Source organism: Tursiops truncatus, chromosome 9 (genome assembly GCF_011762595.2).
Source record: "Tursiops truncatus isolate mTurTru1 chromosome 9, mTurTru1.mat.Y, whole genome shotgun sequence".
NCBI classification, from domain to species: Eukaryota; Metazoa; Chordata; class Mammalia; order Artiodactyla; family Delphinidae; genus Tursiops; species Tursiops truncatus.
The window spans coordinates 16,015,861-16,041,662 of record NC_047042.1 but is presented as its reverse complement, the minus strand read 5'-3'; the positions used below and the strand labels follow the sequence as shown (position 1 = coordinate 16,041,662).

General features: G+C 38.7%; 1 protein-coding gene across 3 annotated transcripts in view; it reads right to left on the bottom strand.

The window, feature by feature from the left end:
- COG5 (component of oligomeric golgi complex 5) overlaps positions 1-25,802 on the bottom strand; it is a 283,948-nt gene that overhangs the window by 256,770 nt on the left and 1,376 nt on the right. For all 3 annotated transcript variants that reach the window (XM_019940610.3, XM_033862890.2, XM_019940605.3), the window contains exons 2-5: positions 21,583-21,722; positions 17,918-17,975; positions 13,148-13,202; positions 12,979-13,048 (exon numbers count right to left, since the gene is read on the bottom strand). In XM_019940610.3, coding sequence (XP_019796169.1) covers positions 12,979-13,048; positions 13,148-13,202; positions 17,918-17,975; positions 21,583-21,722 — 323 coding nt within the window. The remainder of the gene's footprint in view (positions 1-12,978; positions 13,049-13,147; positions 13,203-17,917; positions 17,976-21,582; positions 21,723-25,802) is intronic.

The following is a 25,802-nucleotide window of genomic DNA, read 5'->3' as shown; positions in this document are numbered from 1 at the left end:
CCTGCAACCAAGATTACTCTACCCAGCAAGGATCTCATTCAGATTTGATGGAGAAATTAAAACCTTTACAGACAAGCAAAAGCTGAGAGTGTTCAGCACCACCAAACCAGCTTTATAACAAATGCTAAAGGAACTTCTCTAGGCAAGAAACACAAGAGAAGGAAAACACCTACAATAACGGACCCAAAACAATTAAGAAAATGGGAATAGGAACATACATATTGATAATTACCTTAAATGTAAATGGACTAAATGCTCCCACCAAAAGACACAGATTGGCTGAATGGATACAAAAACAAGACCCATATATATGCTGTCTACAAGAGACCCACTTCAGACCTAGGGACACATACAGACTGAAAGTAAAGGGATGGAAAAAGATATTCCATGCAAATGGAAACCAAAAGAAAGCTGGAGTGGCAATTCTCATATCAGACAAAATAGATTTTTAACTAAAGACTATTAGAAGAGACAAAGAAGGACACTACATAATGATCAAGGGATCGATCCAAGAAGAAGATATAACAATTGTAAATATTTATGCACCCAACATAGGAGCACCTCAATACATAAGGCAAATACTAACAGCCATAAAAGGGGAAATCGACAGAAACACATTCATAGTAGGGGACTTTAACACCCCACTTTCACCAATGAACAGATCATACAAAATGAAAATAAATAAGGAAACACACGCTTTAAATGATACATTAAACAAGATGGACTTAATTGATATTTACAGGACATTCGATCCAAAAACAACAGAATACACATTCTTCTCAAGTGCTCATGGAACATTCTCCAGGATAGATCATATCTTGGGTCACAAACCAAGCCTTGGTAAATTTAAGAATACTGAAATTGTATCAAGTATCTTTTCCAACCACAACGCTATGAGACTAGATATCAATTACAGGAAAAGATCTGTAAAAAATACAAACACATGGAGGCTAAACAATACACTACTTAATAACGAAGTGATCACTGAAGAAATCAAAGAGGAAATTAAAAAATACCTAGAAACAAATGACAATGGAGACATGACAACCCAAAACCTATGGGATGCAGCAAAAGCAGTTCTAAGAGGGAAGTTTAGAGCAATACAATCCTACCTTAAGAAACAGGAAACATCTCGAATAAACAACCTAAACTTGCACCTAAAGCAATTAGAGAAAGAAGAACAAAAAAACCCCAAAGTTAGCAGAAGGAAAGAAATCATAAAAATCAGATCAGAAATAAATGAAAAAGAAATGAAGGAAACGATAGCAAAGATCAATAAAACTAAAAGCTGGTTCTTTGAGAAGATAAACAAAATTGATAAACCACTAGCCAGACTCATCAAGAAAAAAAGGGAGAAGACTCAAATCAATAGAATTAGAAATGAAAAAGAAGTAACAACTGACATTGCAGAAATACAAAAGATCATGAGAGATTACTACAAGCAACTCTATGCCAATAAAATGGACAACCTGGAAGAAATGGACAAATTCTTAGAAATGCACAACCTGCCAAGACTGAATCAGGAAGAAATAGAAAATATGAACAGACCAATCACAAGCACTGAAATTGAAACTGTGATTAAAAATCTTCCAACAAACAAAAGCCCAGGACCAGATGGCTTCACAGGCGAATTCTATCAAACATTTAGAGAAGGGCTAACACCTATTCTTCTCAAACTCTTCCAAAATATAGCAGAGGGAGGAACACTCCCAAACTCATTCTACGAGGCCACCATCACCTTGATACCAAAACCAGACAAGGATGTCACAAAGAAAGAAAACTACAGGCCAGTATCACTGATGAACATAGATGCAAAAATCCTCAACAAAATACTAGCAAACAGAATCCAACAGCACATTAAAAGGATCATACACCATGATCAAGTGGGGTTTAATCCAGGAATGCAAGGATTCTTCAATACACGCAAATCAATCAGTGTGATAAACCATATTAACAAACTGAAGGAGAAAAACCAAATGATCATCTCAATAGATGCAGAGAAAGCTTTCAACAAAATTCAACACCCATTTATGATAAAAACCCTGCAGAAAGTAGGCACAGAGGGAACTTTTCTCAACATAATAAAGGCCATATATGACAAACCCACAGCAAACATCATTCTCAATGGTGAAAAACTGAAAGCATTTCCGCTAAGATCAGGAACAAGACAAGGTTGTCCACTCGCACCACTCTTACACAACATAGTTTTGGAAGTTTTAGCCACAGCAATCAGAGAAGAAAAGGAAATAAAGGGAATCCAAATCCGAAAAGAAAAAGTAAAGCTGTCACTGTTTGCAGATGACATAATACTATATATAAAGAATCCTAAAGATGCTACTAGAAAACTACTAGAGCTAATCAATGAATTTGGTAAAGTTGCAGGATACAAACTTAATGCACAGAAATCTCTGGCATTCCTATACACTAATGATGAAAAATCTGAAAGTGAAATCAAGAAAACACTCCCATTTACCACTGCAACAAAAAGAATAAAATACCCAGGAATAAACCTACCTAAGGAGACAAAAGACCTGTATGCAGAAAATTATAAGACACTGATGAAAGAAATTAAAGATGATACAAATAGATGGAGAGATATACCATGTTCTTGGATTGGAAGAATCAACAATGTGAAAATGACTCTACTACCCAAAGCAATCTACAGATTCAATGCAATCCCTATCAAACTACCAATGGCATTTTTCACAGAACTAGAACAAAAAATTTCACAAGTTGTATGGAAACACAAAAGACCCCGAATAGCCAAAGCAATCTTGAGAACGAAAAACGGAGCTGGAGGAATCAGGCTCCCTGACTTCAGACTATACTACAAAGCTACAGTAATCAAGACAGTATGGTATTGGCACAAAAACAGAAATACAGATCAATGGAACAGGATAGAAAACCCAGAGATAAACCCACGCACATATGGTCACCTTATCTTTGATAAAGGAGGCAGGAGTGTACAGTGGAGAAAGGACAGCCTCTTCAATAAGTGGTGTTGGGAAAACTGGACAGGTACATGTAAAATTATGAGATTAGATCACTCCCTAACACCATACACAAAAATAAGCTCAAAATGGATTAAAGACCTAAATGTAAGGCCAGAAAGTATCTAACTCTTAAAGGAAAGCATAGGCAGAACACTCTGACATAAATCACAGCAAGATCCTTTTTGACCCACCTCCTAGAGAAATGGAAATAAAAATAAACAAATGGGACCTAATGAAATGTAAAAGTTTTTGCACAGCAAAGGAAACCATAAACAAGATCAATAGACAACCCTCAGAATGGGAGAAAATATTTGCAAATGAAGCAACTGACAAAGGATTAATCTCCAAAATTTATAAGCAGCTCATGCAGCTCAATAACAAAAAAAACAAACAACCCAATCCAAAAATGGGCAGAAGACCTAAATAGACATTTCTCCAAAGAAGATATACAGACTGCCAACAAACACACGAAAGAATCCTCAACATCATTAATCATTAGAGAAATGCAAATCAAAACTACAATGGGATATCATCTCATACCAGTCAGAATGGCCATCATCAAAAAATCTAGAAACAATAAATGCTGGAGAGGGTGTGGAGAAAAGGGAACACTCTTGCACTGCTGGTGGGAATGTGAATTGGTACAACCACTATGGAGAAGAGTATGGAGGTTCCTTAAGAAACTACAAATAGAACTACCATATGACCCAGCAATCCCACTACTGGGCATATATCCTGAGAAAACCATAATTCAAAAAGAGTCATGTACCAAAATGTTCACTGCAGCTCTATTTACAATAGCCAGGACATGGAAACAACCTAAGTGTCCATCATCGGATAAATGGATAAAGAAGATGTGGCACATATATACAATGGAATATTACTCAGCCATAAAAAGAAAGGAAATTGAGCTATTTGTAATGAGGTGGATGGACCTAGAGTCTGTCATACAGAGTGAAGTAAGTCAGAAAGAGAAAGACAAATACCGTATGCTAACACATATATACAGAATTTAAGGAAAAAAAATGTCATGAAGAACCTAGGGGTAACACAGGAATAAAGACACAGACCTACTAGAGAATGGACTTGAGGATATGGGGAGGGGGTAGGGTAAGCTGTGACAAAGCGAGAGAGTGGCATGGACATATATACACTACCAAACATAAAATAGGTAGCTAGTGGGAAGCAGCCGCATGGCACAGGGAGATCAGCTTGGTGCTTTGTGACCACCTAGAGGGGTGGGATAGGGAGGGTGGGAGGGAGGGAGATGCAAGAGGGAAGAGATATGGGAACATATGTATATGTGTAACTGATTCACTTTGTTATAAAGCCGAAACTAACACACCATTGTAAAGCAATTATACTCCAATAAAGATGTAAAAAATAAAATAAATAAAGGGAATAATTAGATGGCAAAAAAAAAGTCAAAATACAGTATAAAAAAAAGAATTCCAGTTAACTTAAGGCCATGATTTTTAGTACAAAATGAAAAAGTTAATCTCAAAAGCAATATTTAAATCCCAACTTAACTATGGAAGTAATGTTTTAATGTATATTTCAGCATAAAAGTAAAACATTAGCTCTAACGCTCTGAGCAGGACTTGCAGTGCCCACACCCTTTCTTCAGGAAAGTAGCTTGGGCAGCTCCTTATATGTGGTTCATGGTATTTCAGGTCATATGACCTTGTGACCTTAGCCACAGCTGACTAGATCAGAGAAACAATGCCAGCTCAATGCTATGCCACAAAGTCTATCACCAGTGACCTATCACACTGTCTCGTGCAAGAACTGCCCAAAACTGTTACAAACAGACACTGTTCTCTTTAGGAAAGTGGGTGTATAGGATAGAGCAGAAGCCTTGAGACAAAAAAGCCAAGAGTGAAACAAGGAGCAAGTGAAAAGGAGAATGAGGGTTAATCCATAGTGGCAGTAAGAAAAAGTAGCAGACAGAGATGCAGGACCTGAGTTATAGGAAAGGGTGATTGTTAGGATATTATTGTAGGCCAAGCCATATTCCACTGTCCCACGATACCTCTTTGACTGTTAAGACAGGTTTCTATGTATCCTCACTGCCCCACATACCCTTAAGTGGTTATCTCTGAAATAACCCGTATCTCTCATCCTTCTGAAAAAGACTGACATTCAAACTCTTCTCACATGCTATATTTCTCAGATTGTTATAGGAGATATTTATAAGTCCATTAAAATTTTTTAGTATTATATATGTTGAGTCACATATGCTACATATTTTTTAAAAACATTACAACTAAGGCACAGACCAAGGAACAAATTATTTAACTCATTTCTTAAGCATTTAATATGGTACATAACACTACGCTAAGGCTAGACATTCAAATATTAAAATATTATCATAGCCTTCAAGGAGCTTAGTCTTATAGGAGAGTATGAGGAAGGGAAAAATTATGTAGAAAGTATTATAATGGAAACATCTACAGGATATTAAAGAAATTAAAAAATAAACATTCTGGGACTTCCCGGGCAGTCCAGTGGTTAAAACTCCACGCTTCCCATGCAGGAGGCGCGTGTTTGACCCATGGTCGGGGAACTAAGATCCCACATGCTGCACACTGCGACCAAAAAAATAAAATAAAGTAAATTAAGTAAATATTCTGCTCTGTCAGAAGGGCAGGAGAGGACTTCACAGACGAGTTGACTAGAATCTGCTGAGTGACTAGAACATTCTGAGTTAGGGAAAAAAATGTGCAAAGGAATGAATGTGAGAATCTCCAGCACACTTAGGAACAGTAAGTAGTTCAGTGTGATTAGTATCCATAATAAATTTTTTTAGAATGACAAAAGGTAAAGTTGATAAAAAGCAAGTAGAGGCAATAACATGAAGGGACTTACATGCCACATTTAGGACTTAAGACTTCATTCTCTTTTGTGTTAAGGAAGTACTGAATAATTTTATCAGGGGAAAAAAATAATCTGATGTTTATTTTATAAAAAACAAGACACGTAAGTTTCTTATTTTTAATAATGGCAGACTAGGACTTCCCTGGTGGTGCAGTGGTTAAGGACCCGCCCGCCAATGCAGGTGACATGGGTTTGAGCCTCAGTCCGGGAGGATCCCACATGTAACGAAGCAACTGGGCCCATGTGCCACAACTACTGAGCCTGTGCTGTAGAGCCCATGAGCCCCAACTACTGAGCCTGCATGCCACAACTACTGAGGCCCGCGCACCTGGAGCCCGTGCTCCACAACAAGAGAAGCCACCGCAATGAGATGCCCACACACTGCAATGAAGAGTAGCCCCCGCTTGCCACAACTAGAGAAAGCCCATACGCAGCAATGAAGACCCAACGCAGACAAAAAATTAATTAATTAATTAATAATAATAAAATAATGGCAGACTATATTTTTAGCTTACCATTAAGAACTAAAACTGTTGTATAAAATGTAAAAATGTCTCAAAAGCATCAAAGAAATGATAGTATGGATACAAACACCAAGCCAAGAGTAAAGCACAGTGAACCCCAAGAGAAAGGAAGCAAATCCACTTGTAATCTGAGATCACTTGCTAGTCCTGGAAAATTAGATCCTACATTTTGATAGCCTCTGAGACAAAGTGGAGGAGGAGAGTTAAAATTGATTAATTTAATGTTGTTCTTGGACTGGTAACGATTTCTGCTGCCATAGAAAAACAAAACAAATCCTCTCTGAAGGACTCAAATATTCTAAAAAATAACTTTTCAAATAAAATGTCCAACACACAGCAAAAAATAACCAGGCACCCAGGAAAACTGGACTCCATTAGACAGAACCAGCAAGCACCACCAAGATAAACATACCCACAAAGACTACAAATACTATACCTACCAGAGTAAGGCAACAGAATACTTCAGCAGAATATATTCAAAGAAATCAAAATCAGGGAACAAGAAATAGGTCATATAGCACTTTAGGAAAAGAAACATAGAACTTCTAAAAATAAAACATACAATAACCAAAACTTAGCAAAATAATAATCGACTATTTTAACCACAGGAAGTGGTCAGGAATAAATTAATGAAGTAGATAACCAATCAGAAAAAACTCCAGAGAACAGCAAGGAAAGGAAAAAAAATGTAAAGTAAGGAAAAGAGGGTAAGTGACTTAGATGATAAAGAAAGTTGAGTGTACATTTAATCAGAATCGAAGACAAAGGAGAGAGAGAATGATACATACTTGAAGAAAGCACGGCTCAGAAATGATGAAAGAGATAAACTCACAGATGGAAGAAGAAAAACAAATTGCACATGAAATGAATAAAAAGAAACCATTCTGAAACTGAAGGAAATCAAAGAGAAAAACAAATATCATATGCTAACACATATATATGGAATCTAAAAAAAGGAAAAAAAATGGTTTTGAAGAACCTAGGGGCAGTACAGGAATAAAGATGCAGACATAGAGAATGGACATGAGAACACAGTGAGGGGGAAGCATAAGCTGAGACGAAGTAAGAGAGTGGCATTGACATATATACACTACCAAATGTAAAATAGATAGCTAGTGGGAAGCAGCCGCATAGCACAGGGTGATCAGCTCGTGCTTTGTGACCACCTACAGGGGTGGGATAGCAAGGGTGGGAGGGAGATGCAAGAGGGAGGGGATATAGGGATATTATGTATATGTATAGCTGATTCACTTTGTTATACAGCAGCAACTAACACAACAATGTAAAGCAATTATACTCCAATAAAGATGTTAAAATAAGTAAATAAATAATTTTTAAAAAAGAAACCAGAGGAAACCTGCAGATTACCTTCAAAAGACCAGGTCAGAATGACAGCTTCTCAACAACTAAATTGGAAGCCAGAACACAATATGCCAAGTATAGAAAGGAAGGGAGAGAGAGAGGGAATAGACAAATAATTCATTTTAAAAATGAGCAAAAGATATGAATAGACATTTCTCCAGAGAATATATACAAATGGCCGATAGGCACAATAAAAGATGCTCAGTATCATTAGTCACTGGGGAAATTCATATCAAAACAACGAGATAGTACTTCATAACCAATAGGATGGCTATATTAAAAAGAAAACAAGTCTTGGTGAGAAAGAAATTGAAACCCTCATATATAGCTGATAGGAATGTAAAATGGTACAGCTGCTTTGGAAAACAGTTTGGCACTCCTCAAAAAGTTTTTTCCAGCTCTGCTGAAATATAACTGACATAGAACATTGTTTAAGTTTAAGGTGTTCATATATTGATTCGATACATCAAAATGTTAAAGAGAGTTAGCATATGACCTAGCATATATATTCTCAGGTATATACCCAAGATAACCGGAAAAAACACGTCACACAAAAACTTGTACACAAATGTTTGTAACAGTTTTTATTCATAATAGCCAGTAAGCGGAAACAAGTATCTATCAACTGATAGGCAAGCAAAATAAATGGATAAACAAAAATGTGGTATATCCGTACAATGGAATATTATTTGGTCATAAAAAGGAATGAAGTACTGACACATGCTACAACATGGATAAACCTTGAAAACATTATGGTAAGTGAAAGAAGCCAGACAAAATAATGCCACACAATGTATGACGCATTTATATGAAATATCCAGCATAGGCAAATCCACAGACAGCAGATTAGAAAGCTGGGGAGGGGCAAGGGGTAAGGGGGTAGGAGGAGTGATTACTACTGAGCCTAAGGTTTCTTTCTGGAGTAATGAAAATGTTTTGGCATTAGACAGCAGTGATGATTGCACAACCCTGTGAATATAGTAAAAACCACTCAGTCAACACTTAAACGTGTACTTTAAAGTGGTGAATTTTATAGTATGTGACTTATAATTCAATTTTTTTTAATGAAGGCAATTACTACTTCTAACAATGATGGAATAATAGGGCAGAATTTACCCTCCCATCTTAAACAACTAGAAAACTGAACAAAATACATGAAATAAAATTTTCAGACAACAGATACTGAAAAATAGCACAGCAGAAAGAAAATAAAGAAAATGAGCTTAACAACTATCCCAATTTACTGCCGGAAGACAATTTTCTAGCTGAAGCAGAGCAAAGGCAAACAGAACATGACAGTCTCTCTGAAGTGTGGAAACAGATCAGATTTCAGGAAAGCCAAAAGGAGCTAGAGTCTATGGGCAGAGAACTGGCCAGGAAGGAGAGGTTGGGGAGATGTGCAGAAAGATGGCCTCAAGTCTCTGGCTAAGTGCCAATTTGTGCATGTGTAAGAGGAAACACAAGGAAAGAAACACTGAAACAATGCACAGAGCTCACAGTGGAAAGACCTAGTAGTAAACATGGCTAAACTACCGCTAGGCTAAAGGATGCTCTGAACCTGCACTAACAAAGATTTAAAACCAATCCTTGGGGACTTCCCTGGTGGTCCAGTGGTTAAGAATCCTCCTTCCAATGCAGGGGACGTGAGTTCGATCCCTTGTCAGGAAACTAAGATCCCACATGCCAGGGGGCAACTAAGCCCGCGTGCCACAACTAGAGAGCCCACGTGCTGCAACTACTGAGCCTATGCACCACAACTAGAGAGAAGCCCGCACACCGCAACAAAAGGTCCCTCATGCTGCAGCAAAGATCCCACATGCCGCAAAGATCCTGAAAGCCGCGACTAAGACCCAATGCAGCTAAATAAATAAATAAATATTTAAAACCAATCCTCAAAAAGATCAGACTAATTTCAAGTAACTTAACTGTGAACAAGAATAAAGTCCAACACCATTTCAAGGAAATTTTTTAAAATCCAGACCCCTGAACACAAAACACACCTTTCCAGTATAAAATCAAAAACTACCAAGCATGAAAAGAAGCATAAAAATAAAACCCATAACAAGAAGAAAGGTCAATTGACAAAAACTGACCCAGAAATAGCAAAGATTAAAATACTAAAACATCTATTATAGCTGGGGTCCCCAGTCCCAGGCCACGGACCGGAACCGGGCCACACAGCAGGAGGTGAGCGGTGGGTGAGTGAGCGAAGCTTCATCTGTACTTACAGCCGCTCCCCATCGCTCACATTGCCACCTGAGCTCCGCCTCCTGTCAGATCAGTGGCAGCATCAGATTCTCATAAGAGCGCAAACCCTGCTGTGAACTGCGCATGTGAGGGATCTAGGCTGTGCGCTCCTTATGAGAATCTAATGCCTGATGACCTGTAGTGGAGCTGACGCAGTGATGCTAGCTCTGGGGAGTGGCTGCAAATACAGATTATCATTAACAGAGAGGTTTGACTACACAGAGACCGTAATAAATCAACTGCTTGCAGACTCATATCAAAACTCTACCAGTGAGTGGAAAGTGACAATTAAGCTGCATCTGGTGGCAGGCTTTACAGTGGCAAGTGAGTTGATGTACTTCAATTGTACAACTGCATGTGGTGGCAGGCTTTAAGTCAGAAACTGACACTTATTTCAGTCTGCGCATGGCCTGACCATTATTTTATTTACCACTTCTGTCCGCACCTCTTTCCTGCACTGTGCACTTCTCTCAGTCACAGTGTGGGTAAGCCCACAAGCTAATCCTAGCCAAAATGAGGAAAAAACAAATGTCGCTGGAGAGCTTTTTTGAAAGGGGGGAAAAACCCAATGATGAGACAGCAGAAGACTCTAAGAAGAAGCCCTTTACTGGGCTTCCCTGGCGGTCCAGTGGTAAAGAATCCACCTTACAATGCAGGGGACACGGGTTCGATCCCTGGTCGGGGAACTGAGATCCCATATGCTGCAGGGCAACTAAGCCCGCACACTGCAAGTACTGAGCTTGCGCGCCTCAACTAGAGAGCCTATGTGCCGCAAACTACAGAGCCCACACGCCCTGGAGCCTGCGCGCCACAGCTAGAGAATAGAAAACCTGCACGCCACAACTAGAGAGAAACCTGTGCACTGCAACAAAGAGCCGGCGTGCTGCAATGAAAGATCCCGCGTACCTCAATGAAGATCCTGCGTGCCGCGACTAAGACCCGACGCAGCCAAAAATAAACTAACTAAATAAATAATAAATAAATAAATCTTTAAGAAAAAGCCCTTTACCATTGGTGAAGAGTTGAGCCTGCCTGCTGCTAAGGACATCTGTCATGAACTTTTAGGAGAGGCTGCAGTTCAAAACGTGGCACGTGTTCCTCTTTTGGCTAGTACCATAACTAGACGAATTGATGAAATAGCAAAGGATACTGAGGCACAATTGTTAGAGAGGATTAATGAGTCACCATGGTATGCAATCCAGGTTGACGAGTCTGCTGGTGTTGACAACAAGGCAACAATGCTTGTTTTTGTGCGTTATGTCTTTCAGGAGGATGTGCATGAGGTTATGTTATGTGCACTTTTGTTGACAACCAACACAATAGCTGCAGAACTCTTCAAGTCTTTGAATGATTACATATCAGGAAAAGTGAATTGGTCATTTTGTGTCGATATATGCACAGACAGAGTGGCTGCCATGACTGGATGGCTTTCTGGTTTCACTACTTGGGTCAAAGAGGTTGCTTCTGAATGTGAGTCTACACACTGTGTCATCCATAGGGAAATGCTGGCTAGCCGAAAAATGTCACCTGAACTTAACGTTTTGCAGGATGTGATTAAAATTATCAACCACATTAAAGTACATGCCCTTAACTCACGTCTGTTTGTGCAGCTCTGTGAGGAGATGGACACAGAGCACACACGTCTTCTCTTATACACAGAAGTGAGATGGCTTTCTAAAGGTAGATCACTGGCCAGAGTTTTTGAGTTATGAGAGCCACTCCAGAGATTTCTTTTAGAAAAACAGTCACCCCTGGCAGCACATTTCAGTGCCACAGAATGGGGTCACAAAACTTGCTTACTTGTGTGACATATTCAACCTGCTCAACAAACTCAATCCATCACTTCAGGAGAGAACCACCACTGTGTTCAAGTTGGCAGATAAAATGGCTGCATTCAAAGCCAAACTGGAATTATGGGGGCAATGAGTTAACACTAGGATTTTTGACATGTTTCAAATATTAGCAGAGATTTTGAAAGAGGCTGAGCCAGGGCCTTCTTCCCCCCAGCTGGTGCATGATCACCCATCTCAGCTTTCAAAAGAGTTTGAGCATTACTTCCCAGCCACAAAAGACCCCCGAACTGGGAAGGAGTGGATCTGCGACCCATTTGTGAATAAGTCCAGTGAATCGACTTTGTGCTAGAAGAAGATCAACTGCTTGAGACTGTAAATGACGGTGGCCTTAAAAGTATGCTTGAGACAACTTCAAATCTCCATACATTCTGGATTAAAGTCAAGGTGGGATATCCTGAGATTGCCACGAAAGCACTGAAAAGCCTGTTTCTGTTTCCAACATCCTATCTTTGTGAAGCAGGGTTTTCTGCAGTGACAGCAATCAAAACAAGACTACAGAGTAGACTAGACATAAGCCACACACTTCAGGTGTCACTGTCTCCCATCACCCCCAGATGGGACCAACTAGTTGCAGGCAAACAAGCTCAGGGCTCCCACGGATCCTGTATTATGGTGAGTTGTATAATCATTTCATTATATAGTACAATGTAACAATAGCAGAAATAAAGTGCACAATAAACATAATGCGCTTGAATCATTTGAAACCATCCCCCCACCCCCACCTCCCCGGTCCGCGGAAAAACTGTCTTCCACGAAACCGGTCTCTGGTGCCAAAAAGGTTGGGGACTGCTGTATTACAGAAGTTATAGGTTTGGGTTCCTTACATTGGATCATAGCAAACTGTAAGGATAAAAGGTTTCTTCCTGTTCTCTATTAAGAGAAATAATTTTGAACTCTAAAAAGTTAGTAATACACTGATATAATAAGAGTGAAAATAATTCACTTTAATAGTAGTTTAGATTTTTATTTTTTAAACTGAATATCTTCTTTTAAAGCTCTTTAGTATTTTTCCCATTTTCTCTCATATTCTCTTACTTCCTTAGAACTCATTCTCTTGAAATTTGCTCGCTTATAAAGACAAAATGAAGTAAAAGTACAAAGAAATGACAAGTGAGGACCTACCTGAAGTCTTGCTAGTTGAGCAGTACGGGCTACTATTTTATTGTATGGCTCAACAATTTTTGCTTTCATCCTAAAGGAAAAACAGAAAGAGGAGTGACAAAATCATCTTCAAACTATCAATGGATAAAAATCTTTCCATTTCATTCATTTACAAAATGAACAACAGTACCTATCAACAGCTCCCTGTAAAGCCCCAATTCTTGTCTGCATCATCTGAAGGACACCTAGGAAAACATAACAGCTTACATTACTTTACAAATTTACGAGGGTTCAAATTGGGTAAAAAGTTAAAAGAAAAAAATAGAGAAATTTTCCATATTTTTCTGCCATCATCATAATCCAACCAGTATCTTTTACCTAGACTACTACAAAAACCTCTAACTAGTCTTCCCCGTCCTAACCTTGCTCCACTAGAGAAGTCTGACAAGGAATGGGGAGTGACGGCTTAATGGGTACAGGGTCTCCATTTGAGGTGATGAAAAAGTTCTGGAACTGGATAGTGATGGTTGCACAACACTGTAAATGTAATTAATAGCACTAAGTTATATAGTTTAAAATGGTTAAAGTGGTAAATTTCATGTTAATGTGTATTGTACTACAATTACAAAAAAAGAAGCGTGGGACTTCGCTGGTGGCGCAGTAGTTAAGAATCCACCTGCCAATGCAGGGGACACGGTTCAAGCCCTGGTCCAGGAAGATCCCACATGCTGCAGAGGAACTAAGCCCGTGTACCACAATTACTGAGCCTGCACTCTAAAGCCCGCGAGCTGCAACTACTGAGCCCATGAGCCACAACTACTGAAGCCCACACGCCTAGAGCCCCTGCTCCGTAAGAAGAGACGCCACCGCAACGAGAAGCCCACGCACCGCAATGAAGAGTAGCCCCTGCTTGCCTCAACTAGAGAAAGCCCACGCCCAGCAATGAAAACTAAACACAGCCAAAAAATAAAGAAACTTATTTTTAAAATTATATTAAAAAAAAAAAAAGCCTGAGTGATCTTTGGAAGTGCAAATTATAACACTCATCTGCTAAATCCCTTCCCCAGTCTCCCCTTTGCTCCTATGTTAAAACTAAAGTCCACAGCTTGGTCTACAAGGCCCTGAACGATCTGGAAATGAGGTACTCTCCTCCTGGTATACTCTCTCTAACTCCCAATGCTAGATAAATAATAAATATGGACAGCAAGTATATTATTGCCTTTACTCTCTACTTACATAACATGATGAAGAACTGTTTATAAAATTGTAAAATTATTTTCAGGAAGACAGATCTGAAATTTTACTTTTTTATATGCCTAAAAATGGGCTTTCCAATATTACAGATTTAATTATTTTGAACTATATTCTTTAAAACTCAGTTTCTATATTCAACTGGCATAGCTGTAGTTTTGAAACACAGTATTCTAAATAAATTTAAGTATAGAATGTTGTCATATTAGATGAAGTAATTTCAGAATTAATTAATACTCCTATCTGCATACAAATGTTTTAATATGGCTCAGTCAAATAGAATCCTTTCTGGACCCAAGGATTTCTGCCGGTATTATGGTTCACTGACCTTAAACCTCCAAGAATGAACTGGCTTTCCTTGTTATCATCACTTCCTCACATCTTATTCTCTCCACAACCCACTCGCAACACCTTTCACACATATGCCACCAAAACAGATCTTGTCAACGTCACCAGAAATCTCCAAGGTGCCGAATGCTATTGTCAGTTCTGTCTTGATCTTGTTCTAACTCTCAGAAATGCATGACACGTTGAACCACTCCCTCCCTAAAACATTTTTTTCTCTAGGCTTCCAAGTCATCACCCTCGTGGGCTCCCTCTGATGGCATGAGTTGCTCCCACTCCTTCTCTGTTGGATCTCTACATGCTGGAGTACTCCAAGATTTGATCCTCAGCCAACTTCTCTTCTCCACCTAGAATCTCTCTTAGGGATTTCATTCAATCCCAATGTTTTAAACACTATCTGTTCAATAAAATACTGATTTTATATACACACATACGTACATACATCTATATAGATTTTCTTTATACCTGCCTATCTATACACACACACACACACACAAATCTCTAGCCCTGAAATCTCTTATGACAAATTTAAGACACCCAACAAGATAACTTCTGCCCCACCATGATCCTCTCCAGTGTGACGCATCTCAGTTACTCATACCATCATCTATCCAATTTTTCAGACTTAAATCTTAGGAATCACTGTTGGTGACTTTTTTCGCTCAGACTTTTCATTTCCCATCAACAAATCCTATCAGCTCTACCCCCATTTTATCCCATTCACTTCTCTCTCTTTATATCCACCACTAATTCAAGGCACGATCAACGTCTACTACTCTAATAGCTTCTAAATTGGTACCCCAGATTCTACTCTTGCCTTCCTATAGAGCCACCAGAGAAAACTTTTTAGAGCATTAATCACGTAACATCTCTAATTAAAACCCTCCAATTGTTTACCATTGCATTTAGAATGAAAATCAAAATTCCTTCCCAAGAACCTCATCTACAATTCTTTCCCTCATTCACTAAACTCTAGTCATACTAGCCTTTTCTTTCTGCCCTTCAAACATGCCACGCTAATTCCATTTATTGGTCCCTCAGCTTACCACACTCTCCTCCCCAGATAGTCATGTGGTAGCTCTTTCTCATCATTCAGATCTCAGTTCAAATGTCATCTTCTCAAAGAAGCATCTCCTGCCCATCCTAGCTAGTAAGGAACTCCCATTCTTCTACCTCATCATCTATTTTATTTTCTTTTAGGACTTAAAAGTACCTGAAGTTCCCTACTTACACATTTTTTTTTTTTGGTCTAATTCCCTACCTAGAACATAAATATCATGAGAACAGTGACTCTATTGTTCACAGGTGCCTGGTATCTAACAAGTTCTCAATTACTATTCGACTGAGTGAGCAAATAAATGAAGAAATTAGGCTATCTCTTTTTAATAAAATAGGCTTAATTAAATATACCTCCAAACTCCATAAGGACAGGGACTCTGTATATTGTTACAGCTGCCTGGAATCTAACAAATTCTCAATTAAAATTTAAATGTATAAATAAACAAAAAAATGAAGAGAGAGTAAATTTTAATAAAATAGGCTAAATAAATATATCTCCAAATGAATTATATGGCCAAAATTTTACATATATAGGAGAAAAAGTAGATGAAGTAGAAGTTGGGGTAATACATTTTCAAATACATAACACACATCTCAAAAAGTTTAATAAATGATTAGAAATACACATCATGCTAAAATGAATACTAACTGATTCATACTTTGACTTATGTTCAAATAATCTGGAGAATATTCTTAGATTATCATAGGAATTCAGAGAAGTCAGCCTTTGTACTGTACACAGTCACCCAATGGATAGTCATTCTAACTCAGTCTAACAGCATATTTTAAATGTTTTAAACACTGAAAAGCACTCTGGGGAAAATCAGCACACTATAGAACTAAACACACATAGGGAATTCCCTGGCTGCCCAGTGGTTAGGACTCGGCACTTTCACTGTGGTGGCCCAGGTTCAATCCCTGGTTGGGGAACTAAGATCCTGCAAGCCATGTGGTGTGGCCAATTTAAAAAAAAGAAAAAGAAAAAGAAAACCACAATGAGAAGTATTTCTGTTGTGATGATTCATCTACACCTATATATACTCAAAATCAATGTACTACCATGACATCCCTATGGGTTTCTATAAAGAAAAAAAACCTTTATTCGTTTACAAAAATTACCATTAAAAACAAGGTATTATTTACTTGCTTCCAGAAACATATAAAAATATTATGAGATTAAAGAAAATTAATTTTCCATAATAAGTCAGTACCTAGAGCCTCTTAATTTTCCCATGAACATAGTCTGATATCTATCCTAAATATTCAAATAACAAACTGTTATCTCCAAAATACTATGTTCTTCATCAGGATGTCTTAGAAACAATGCACATGCTGAAAATAACATCCTTGAGTGCACGTAAGAAATACTAGAGGAAGCATTAAAGAATATTGCATCACAGAAAGCAATATCCTTCTTCCTTAAGAATTTCATCAACATAGGGAAAAATCACTTAGCTTTCTTTTGATGTGCAATGATTAATAGTAATCACAACACAAGTGATAATGGAAAATACAATATTAACATTTCATATTTATGAGATGTAGTTTAATTTAATATAGAGAGAATGACAAATTCATAAAAGATGTAGTCAAACGAAAATAAGAGAGTTCATAATAAAAATCCAATGTATTATCATTCTACTATACTTTCATTTTTGAAAAGCATTTCAAAGAAATAGGAAAGAATTCAAGCCTATTTCCACTACTTTAGTGGAGTTGATTTTGTTTTTGTTTCCTTTTTTTTTTTGTCCACGCCACGCGGCTTGCTGGATCCTAGTTCCCCAACCAGGGACTGAATGTGCACCCACAACAGTGAAAGTGCGGAGTCCTAACCACTGTAACCACTGGAATTCCCCTGCTTATTTGTTTTAATTAACTAATAGTTATAAAAGCACTAAATATGTGCCAGGAAAAGTTCAAAGCATTTTGTTAACTCATTTAATCCTCTAAATAACATATTAGTACATATTAATACTCCTCCTTTATAGATAAAACTGAGGCACAGAAAGGTTAAGTAAGTTGTCCAAAGTCACACTTCTAGTAGGTGCGAAAGCAAGGATTTAAACCCAGAGAGTTTAGCTCAGGGGTCAGCAAAGTTTTATTAAAGTTTTGTTGGAACACAGCCACACACATTCGTTTCCATATTACCTGGCTGCTTTCACCCTGTAACAGCAGAGTTTAGTAGTTGCAACAGAGACAGTATGGCCTGCAAAGTCTAAACTATTTTCTTTCTGACCCTTCACAGAAGAAGTTTCCAAGCCCTGGGCTAGCTCTGTACAATGTATAATAGTTAATGGAACTATACCTTCCAAAGATTCAATCCCAGTTGCTTGTGCCAATAAATCTTCATGTCTTGCAACAACCTGAAAATCAAGAATGAATAATCAGCACTCCAAGTATTAAGTATTTTAATTTGTAACCACAAAGTAGAATTGAAGGGCTCTCTCTTTATGGAAAGTGGGAAAAATTAAAAAAAATTTTTTTGTATCAGCAAAAAATTTTTGCTGATACAAAAAATACAGGGTATAAAGGTGTGTTTGAGCTGAATGACTGGTGGGAACACAAACACGCTATAGCTCAACACAGAGCCAAAGATGTCTTTTCATTAGCCCCATGGTTTCCTAGGGGGATGTGCAGGACGAGTTGTGCCCAAACTGAAAAACAAAAACCAGCTAATTCTTGCCATGCTAATTAATACACGCTTCCCTTTTAAAGAGTGTTTTCAAACATCGGTTCTTTTAGTTCTTGCATTTAATTCAGCATCATCAAGACCACATTCTAATTTGGAAAGATAAAGCAGAGTCAGCACCTCCCTAAACATCTCTCTGCTTCCAGCTTCCTAATGTCACAGCAAATCCTCTTCCCTGCAGAAGACTGGTATTTTTAAGAAAATTAGGGCAGTGTGAATAGTCGTATCAAAAAAAACCCATAAAAGTTAAGAGTTAAAGGCTACACACACAAGAGTCCTAGAAACACCAAGAAATCAAGCAAATCTTTAGAACAATGCAGGAATCCTTATTATTTTGTACCCTTTATTAAAATGAATAAGAAGTTTCATGTCTAGTCTGTAAACTGAAGCTCCTAATCAGCAAAGATTCATTCAATGGAATGCCTAAATCCTCTACTTTGTCCTGTTTCACACGTCACTTGTCATTCTACCAAGTTCCTCTATCACATATCTAAAATAAGTGTTACTTTTGGACTCCTATGTCTCTTATCCAGAAGACATCTGAGTTCTCCCCAGTCCACTGATATGGTCATTAATGTGTCCATCCTAACAAGATGAATATTTTTCTAATTCTCTATTCTTTGTCCCTTGTGATACTCTGGAAAGGTTGAAAAGCCTAAAACTACAATTTCATAGACTCCCCTTTCCAACAGATTTAGAAGACAGAAGAAAGAGGAAAACTATCTTCCCATTACTGTTTCAGCTAGTAAGCAAAGTCCTGAGACCTGAGGATTTAGAGACAGTTGAGATAGCCCTATAGATCATTCCAGAGTTCAGTTACCAAGCACCCAGAAGCTGAACTTTAGCAGTGGCATGGCAGGTAACAGCAGGAGCTTCCAGGTCTCTGTGTTGCACCTGTGGTAGATCCTTCAACTCATTCCATTAGCTGTCTATCCAATCCTCTGTATGAAATATCTTCCTGCTTTAAATACCTAGAGCAGTTTCTGCTTCCTGTACTAAAGCCCTGACTAACACATACTTTGGTACACATTTTGTAATTTTAATCATCTCAATGATATTTTTTTTTTTTTTTTTTTTTTTTTGCGGTACGCGGGCCTCTCACTGTTGTGGCCTCTCCCGTTGCGGAGCACAGGCTCTGGACGCGCAGGCTCAGCGGCCATGGCTCACGGGCCCAGCCGCTCCGTGGCATGTGGGATCTTCCCAGACCGGGGCACGAACCCGTGTCCCCTGCATCGGCAGGCAGACTCTCAACCACTGCGCCACCAGGGAAGCCCCGATCTCAATGATATTTTAAATTATTTTTATTATATTTTATTTACTGGTTTGGTTAGCATTATCCCAATTTTGCTTCTGCAGAAAAACAATTGTAGCAGGTTTAGATCTCATACCAGGAATCAGAGACTTCCTCCACCCTACATCCAGAACCACTGTAAGCATAACTTGCCCCCTCTAGGAGATGTTAAATAGATTTTAAGTTTTTACTGATTCCTTCAGAGAAGGTACTATATGCAAAGAATAAGGAAAATGCCAACCACAAAAAGGCAGAAAGAATTTCAGGTGGCTCCTGCAAAAAGCTACCCCCTGAGAAACCTAGGCAGAATTAAGTGCCTGGGTTTTTCCCCTGCTCCCACAGACACTTTGTACTATTCTATTTAAAAAAGGCATCACTTGCCTGTCATTATTTCTGTCTGTATCTGCCACTGGTCTGTGAATACTTGGAGAGCCAGGAAATCTTTTCATTTTTCTATCCGCACAGCCTAAAGCAAAGCCTGACAATTAAAACTGTCCTATAAATGTTTCTCAATAAGTACTGATCTCTAATTATATAATCAGAATTTTAAACTGACCTTAAAAGTCACCCCAGTCTGAACTAAGCTGCTCTTTTTTTTTTTAAAGAACTGTCTATAGTATATACTTCTATCTTTTTTTTTTAATAAATTTATTTTTTTATTTATTTTGCGGTACGCGGGCCTCTCACTGTTGTGGCCTATCCCGTTGCAGAACACAGGCTCCGGACGCACAGGCTCACGGGCCCAGCCGCTCCGCGGCATGTGGGATCTTCCCAGACTGGGGCACGAACCCATGTCCCCTGCATTGGCAGGCGGACTCTCAACCACTGAATTTATTTATTTTTTATTTATTTTTATTTTTGGCTGCACTGGATCTTAATTGCCACGCGCAGCCTTTCTCTAGTTCCGAAAAGCGGGGGCTACTCTTCGTTGCGGTGTGCAGGCTTCTCATTGTGGTGGCTTCTCTTGTTGCGGAGCACAGGCTCTAGGCACGCGGGCTTCAGTAGTTGTAGCACATGGGCTCAGTAGTTGTGGCTCGTGGCCTCTAGAGCGCAGGCTCAGTAGTTGTGGCACACAGGCTTTGTTGCTCCACAGCATGTGGGATCTTCCTGGACCAGGGCTCAAACCCGTGTCCCCTGCATTCGCAGTCAGACTCCTAACTACTGCGAAACCAGAGAAGCCCCAAACTGCTCTTTTAATTGATAAAGTAAGACACGAAAAACTTAAGGGAACATGTCTCATTATACCAGATCTAGGTTTCCTGGAAAATAGTTCATTTATTCATGCAATTTGTTCATTCATTTAAATATTTAAGTGCCTACTCAGAAAGAAAGGCAACACTAGAAAGTACACCATAAAACCACCCTATAAAAATCACAGAATTGTAGAAGAGGAAGGAACCTTCAAGATTTTCTACTACAATCTCCTCTTCCCCCTTATTCACTCCAACCCATTCCATAGGTTTTTTTCCTTTTTTTAAAAAAAAAAGCAAGACTCAAAGGCATTACATGATATGAAAGTTAACAGCACAACTGAGATTTGGACCTATCTCCTAACTCCCCTCATTGTGTTCTATCCACCACAAATTTATCAACTTTCTGTAATTTCATCAAATATTACATTTTGTGCTCATAAAGTGTGAACTGCTGGTGGGAACATCCCAGTTTTTCTTATTCACACTGTTCTGCTTCCAAAATTCTATTTTCTATTATCTTTATCAAAGACATCCTATTTTTTGCCTACCTATACTCTCTCCATATCAGTTAAGATGATGAAAACAAAGTATGAATAAAAGGTTTTGGAGAGATGGGTATATCCATTTTTCAAATAACAAAAAGTAGTTTACAGAAAACTTTTCAAAGATATACTTGGAAAAATATACATTTGTTCATGTAAATATGCATTTAGATTAAATAATAAAAGGATTATATAAAAATGATATATTATCACTCTGCGTTGAATAAATTGTATGATCCAGAAAATTGGAATTACCTGTAAGTGCAGTTCTTTATCCAACTGACTGATTCCTTGGGCAAGTTTTGCTAGCTGTTCAGCAATTACAGCTTGATGAATAGATCGAGAAGTGTAAGTTTTTACATCAAAGTCTTCATTTAAAAAATCACTATAACACTCTGGGAAAAAAAATAAGAAAAAAATCCTTATTAATTACACTGCACCAAACCACAGATATTAAACAACAGAACAATTATAATCATAGTTAACATATTTTGAGGTCTTTCTATACACCAGAAAGTACTGAAAAGGCTTTCTGTTGTAAATGAGAAGAGGCGGTAGCAACAGCAGAAGAGACCGGTAAAATTCACTAAGAACTTACTACGCGTCAGGCACTGATATAAGCACTTTATACATACTAACTCATTCAATGTTCACACACCCTGTTGGAACTATCATTCTCCCCGTTTCACAGGTGAAGAGACAGGCACAGACAGGACATGCAACTTGTGCAACTTCGCTGTTTGAACCCAGGCAGTGTAGCTGCAGAGCCCACGCTCTGGACTACTATGCATATTCCTAAAAGCTAGTTTTTAATCAGTGAGTCAAAAGGAAAATACTGAGTAAAAGATTGAAAAAAAAAAAAAAAACTACGAACCACAGCTTTTAACACAAGAAAACAAGGTCACTGACAATGACAATAGGAAAACTGACTGTATTTGATAATTATGGTCTCCAGCATCTCCAGACTGATGCACAAATACTGTTATAATAAAGTGAATCTGAAATTTTAATAGAAGTAGGCAAATGCAAACTTACAGGTATTACTGAAATTTTGGATTTATGGGTGAAATAAATAAATGGAAAGAGAAACCATGTTGAAAGTAGACCAGTAAGAGAAAGAAAAAAAAGGGACTTCCCTGGAAGTCCAGTGGTTAAGAATCTGCGCCTCCATTGCAGGGGGCACAGGTTCAATCCCTGCTTAGGGAACTAAGATCTTGCATGCCACGCGGTACAGCCAAAAAATAAATAAATAAAAATTTTAAAACAAGAAGTGATGCTAGATGTTAAGAAGATACCTTTCTGTACAGAAATCCACAAATTTGTGGGTGAAAGGAAAGTGGAGAGAATTATGAACGAAAAATAGATACACAGAAGTGAAGTCAATGTAGGCATAAACAATTATCTCCTAGCCATATGGTAGATATACGTAAGACTGCCTTGACAGAGATTATGAAACTAACAAGCTATAAAATAGAGTACTTATAAGAAAACTTCAATTGTCTATATCCACTATAATGTACACCCCATGAGTTTGCTTTGTGTACTACCACACCCATAGAGCCTGAACAATGCCTGACACATCGCAGGTGTTCAATACTGGTTGAATGCATGAATTAATCTATGTATCAGCTGGAAGTATCATTCTGCTAAAAGCAAAGACTCATTCTTGACTACTCTCAAAGTGTAGTGGACTGAAAGAAGGAAACTGCTACTTTGGCCTTAATTCTGAGAACCCCATTTCCTTCGAGTTTGCCAAGTAGTTCTCAGAATTAAGGATCCTGTCAGGCAGACAAGTGGAGAAGGCTATTCCAAGAGGGAAGGTTTAGAGGCAGCAAACATAATGGCATATTTTGAGGAATAAGGATAATACTGACTTAAGTATGTCTAGATCACAGTGTGTTTTGGGCAGAAAGGGTAAAGAATGATAGGATTTGAGGTTCCAAAGGAAGGTTGGGGTGCAGTTTGAAAAGAGGCTGGTAAAATATTCAAAATGTTCAGACTATTTCCCATTTAAGCTTTTAAAGCCAAGAAAGAGCTCTGTTAGCCTTGTGTTGTAGAACAGTTTCTGGCAGCTGTATGGACGATGACTGAAAAGGGATTAGCCACTCGGTGGTGCGCTGGGGCTGGCTCGGATTGGATCCTGAGAGCCAACTGTTAATCTCTCAGGAATTCTGTGAGCCAGCTGACATCACATGTAGGTATCTTAAAACTGACCATGGGGGCTTCCCTGGTGGCGCAGTGGTTGAGAGTCCGCCTGCCGATGCAGGGGACACGGGTTCGTGCCCCGGTCCGGGAAGATCCCACATGCAGCGGAGCGGCTGGGCCCGTGAGCCATGGCTGCTAGGCCTGCGCATCCGGAGCCTGTGCTCCGCAACGGGAGAGGCCACAGCAGTGAGAGGCCCACGTACCGCAAAAAAAAAAAACTGACCATGGTAAGGGTATTTACACCATGAAATTTAGCATACACTACAAAATCAGGGCTTCTTCTATTTTCCCAGGACACTAATTTATGTACACACCCATGGAATAGAGCCACAGAGGCCAGTAAGGTGTTATGTTAACAGCCTAAGTGACAGGATGAAGACTAAGATAGTAGCAGTAAGACTGTCAAGGAAGTGACAAATTTGACAAATATTCAGACACCATAATGTATAGGACTTACAGACAAGCTGAAAGATGGGTGATTAGGTAAACCAAGAATTAAAGGATGATTCCCAAGTTTCTTCATTAACTGACATAGGGAATTCAGTTTTGCATAAAGCAGTCCACCAGAAATCTTTGTATAAAGATGAACATGAATGTACCCCTGCCTCCAAGGAACTGATAACCTACGTGGGAACAGGCACACATCTAACCTACGTGGGAACAAGCACACATCTAACTTACCACATACAATTAATGGTAACAGAGACTACCAGAGGAAAAGGTTAGAGGAGAGGGGTTAAAAAAAAAAATTCATTTCACTTTTTCATATGCAGAACCTATACTATTTGTTCATATGTAGATTTTTATATGTAGAATTAGTAGTGCTTGTTCACTGTCAAGAGAGAAATGTCCAGTAGAGAGTGGTTCTATAGCTCACAAGAGGAGTACGGGCCATATGTGTATATTTGTATACATATTAATTTTCAAACTATGAAAAAAAGACCAGATGATTTAGGAAGACATTTTAGAATGCACAAAAAAGGAAAACGGGAACGACAGAGCTCAGAAGCAGGAAAACACCAAAATATGGGGGTAGATAGAAGAAATGAAAGCAATCACAGAAATTAAGTGTTCAGAGAGAAAAAAAAAACAGGAGAGAACAGCAAAAAACCAAAAGGGACAGCTTAAAGAAAGTCAGTAGTGTCAAAGGTCTCATAAAGATCAAACGCAATGAAGGCTGAATACTGGCCATTGGATTTGGCATCTGAAGACAGACTGTCCTTCGTGCTTCTCTTTTAGCTTTCTCATGCCTATAGGAGGCACATCAGAAACACCTCACAAAATTTCAAACTATGCATCTGCTGACCAATCCTATCCTCTATCACTGGCAGACCCCTGACACAGTGGATCACTGTTACTGATGGAAATGTTTAATTCCTTAGGAATGTTGTGGGAGGGAAGAGTGGAGTGAACCACTGAATTAGGGGCGAAATGAAGACGACAAGCATCTAAAGAAAGCTGAAAAAGAACACTTAGAGAATTAGCAAATTTAAAAAAAAATGGAACAAGCCACATGAGCCAAGTATTTCAATAAAACATTCGAACCCTTTCATAAGTTCAAGTAAGAAAGACCGAAACAGTGTCCATTTGATTTATCCACAAGAAAGTCACTGGAGACCTTGGCAAAGCGATTTCAATGGCATAGAATGAGGGTAACTGGGTCCTTGAGGAGACAGGAAGAAAATCCAGAGCACCCAGGGGAGGGACTGTCCTTAGGAGGGAATGGAGACTTCACTTCTTTTATAATTGAAAATACAACAGAAAAGAAGGAAGAAAGAATGACTGCAGGTTCAGGCTTAGTTTATACGTTTAACCGCAAGAAATGGAAGAAGCGCATATCTAATAGATTTTTTTTTTTTTTTTTAGGGAACTTGAAAACCATTTGTCGAGCTTGAAGGGAGTGGTTCGAAAAGAGTAGATTTAAATAATTATTGTGGAAGATGGGAAAGAGAACTAAATAGGAAAATACAGAAAGCAGAATTGAGGACTGTTTACCCTCCAAAAACTGATTACAATTGCTGGAATGCACCCAACTGAAATAAATACCCATGCGCGGCATGTACTGCGCGGCATGTACTGTTTCCTTCACTTCACCTGGGAACGTCCTATTTACACCTCAAAACCAACTCCATCTAGAAAGCCTTTCCTGACACTCCCTTAAACCACTCCCAGTTATCATCCTCTTTTGTATTCATGTTTTACTTCGTATACAATTCTACTGCTACCCTTACAACACTATATTACGGTGCCTACCTTTCTAACTCTACAGG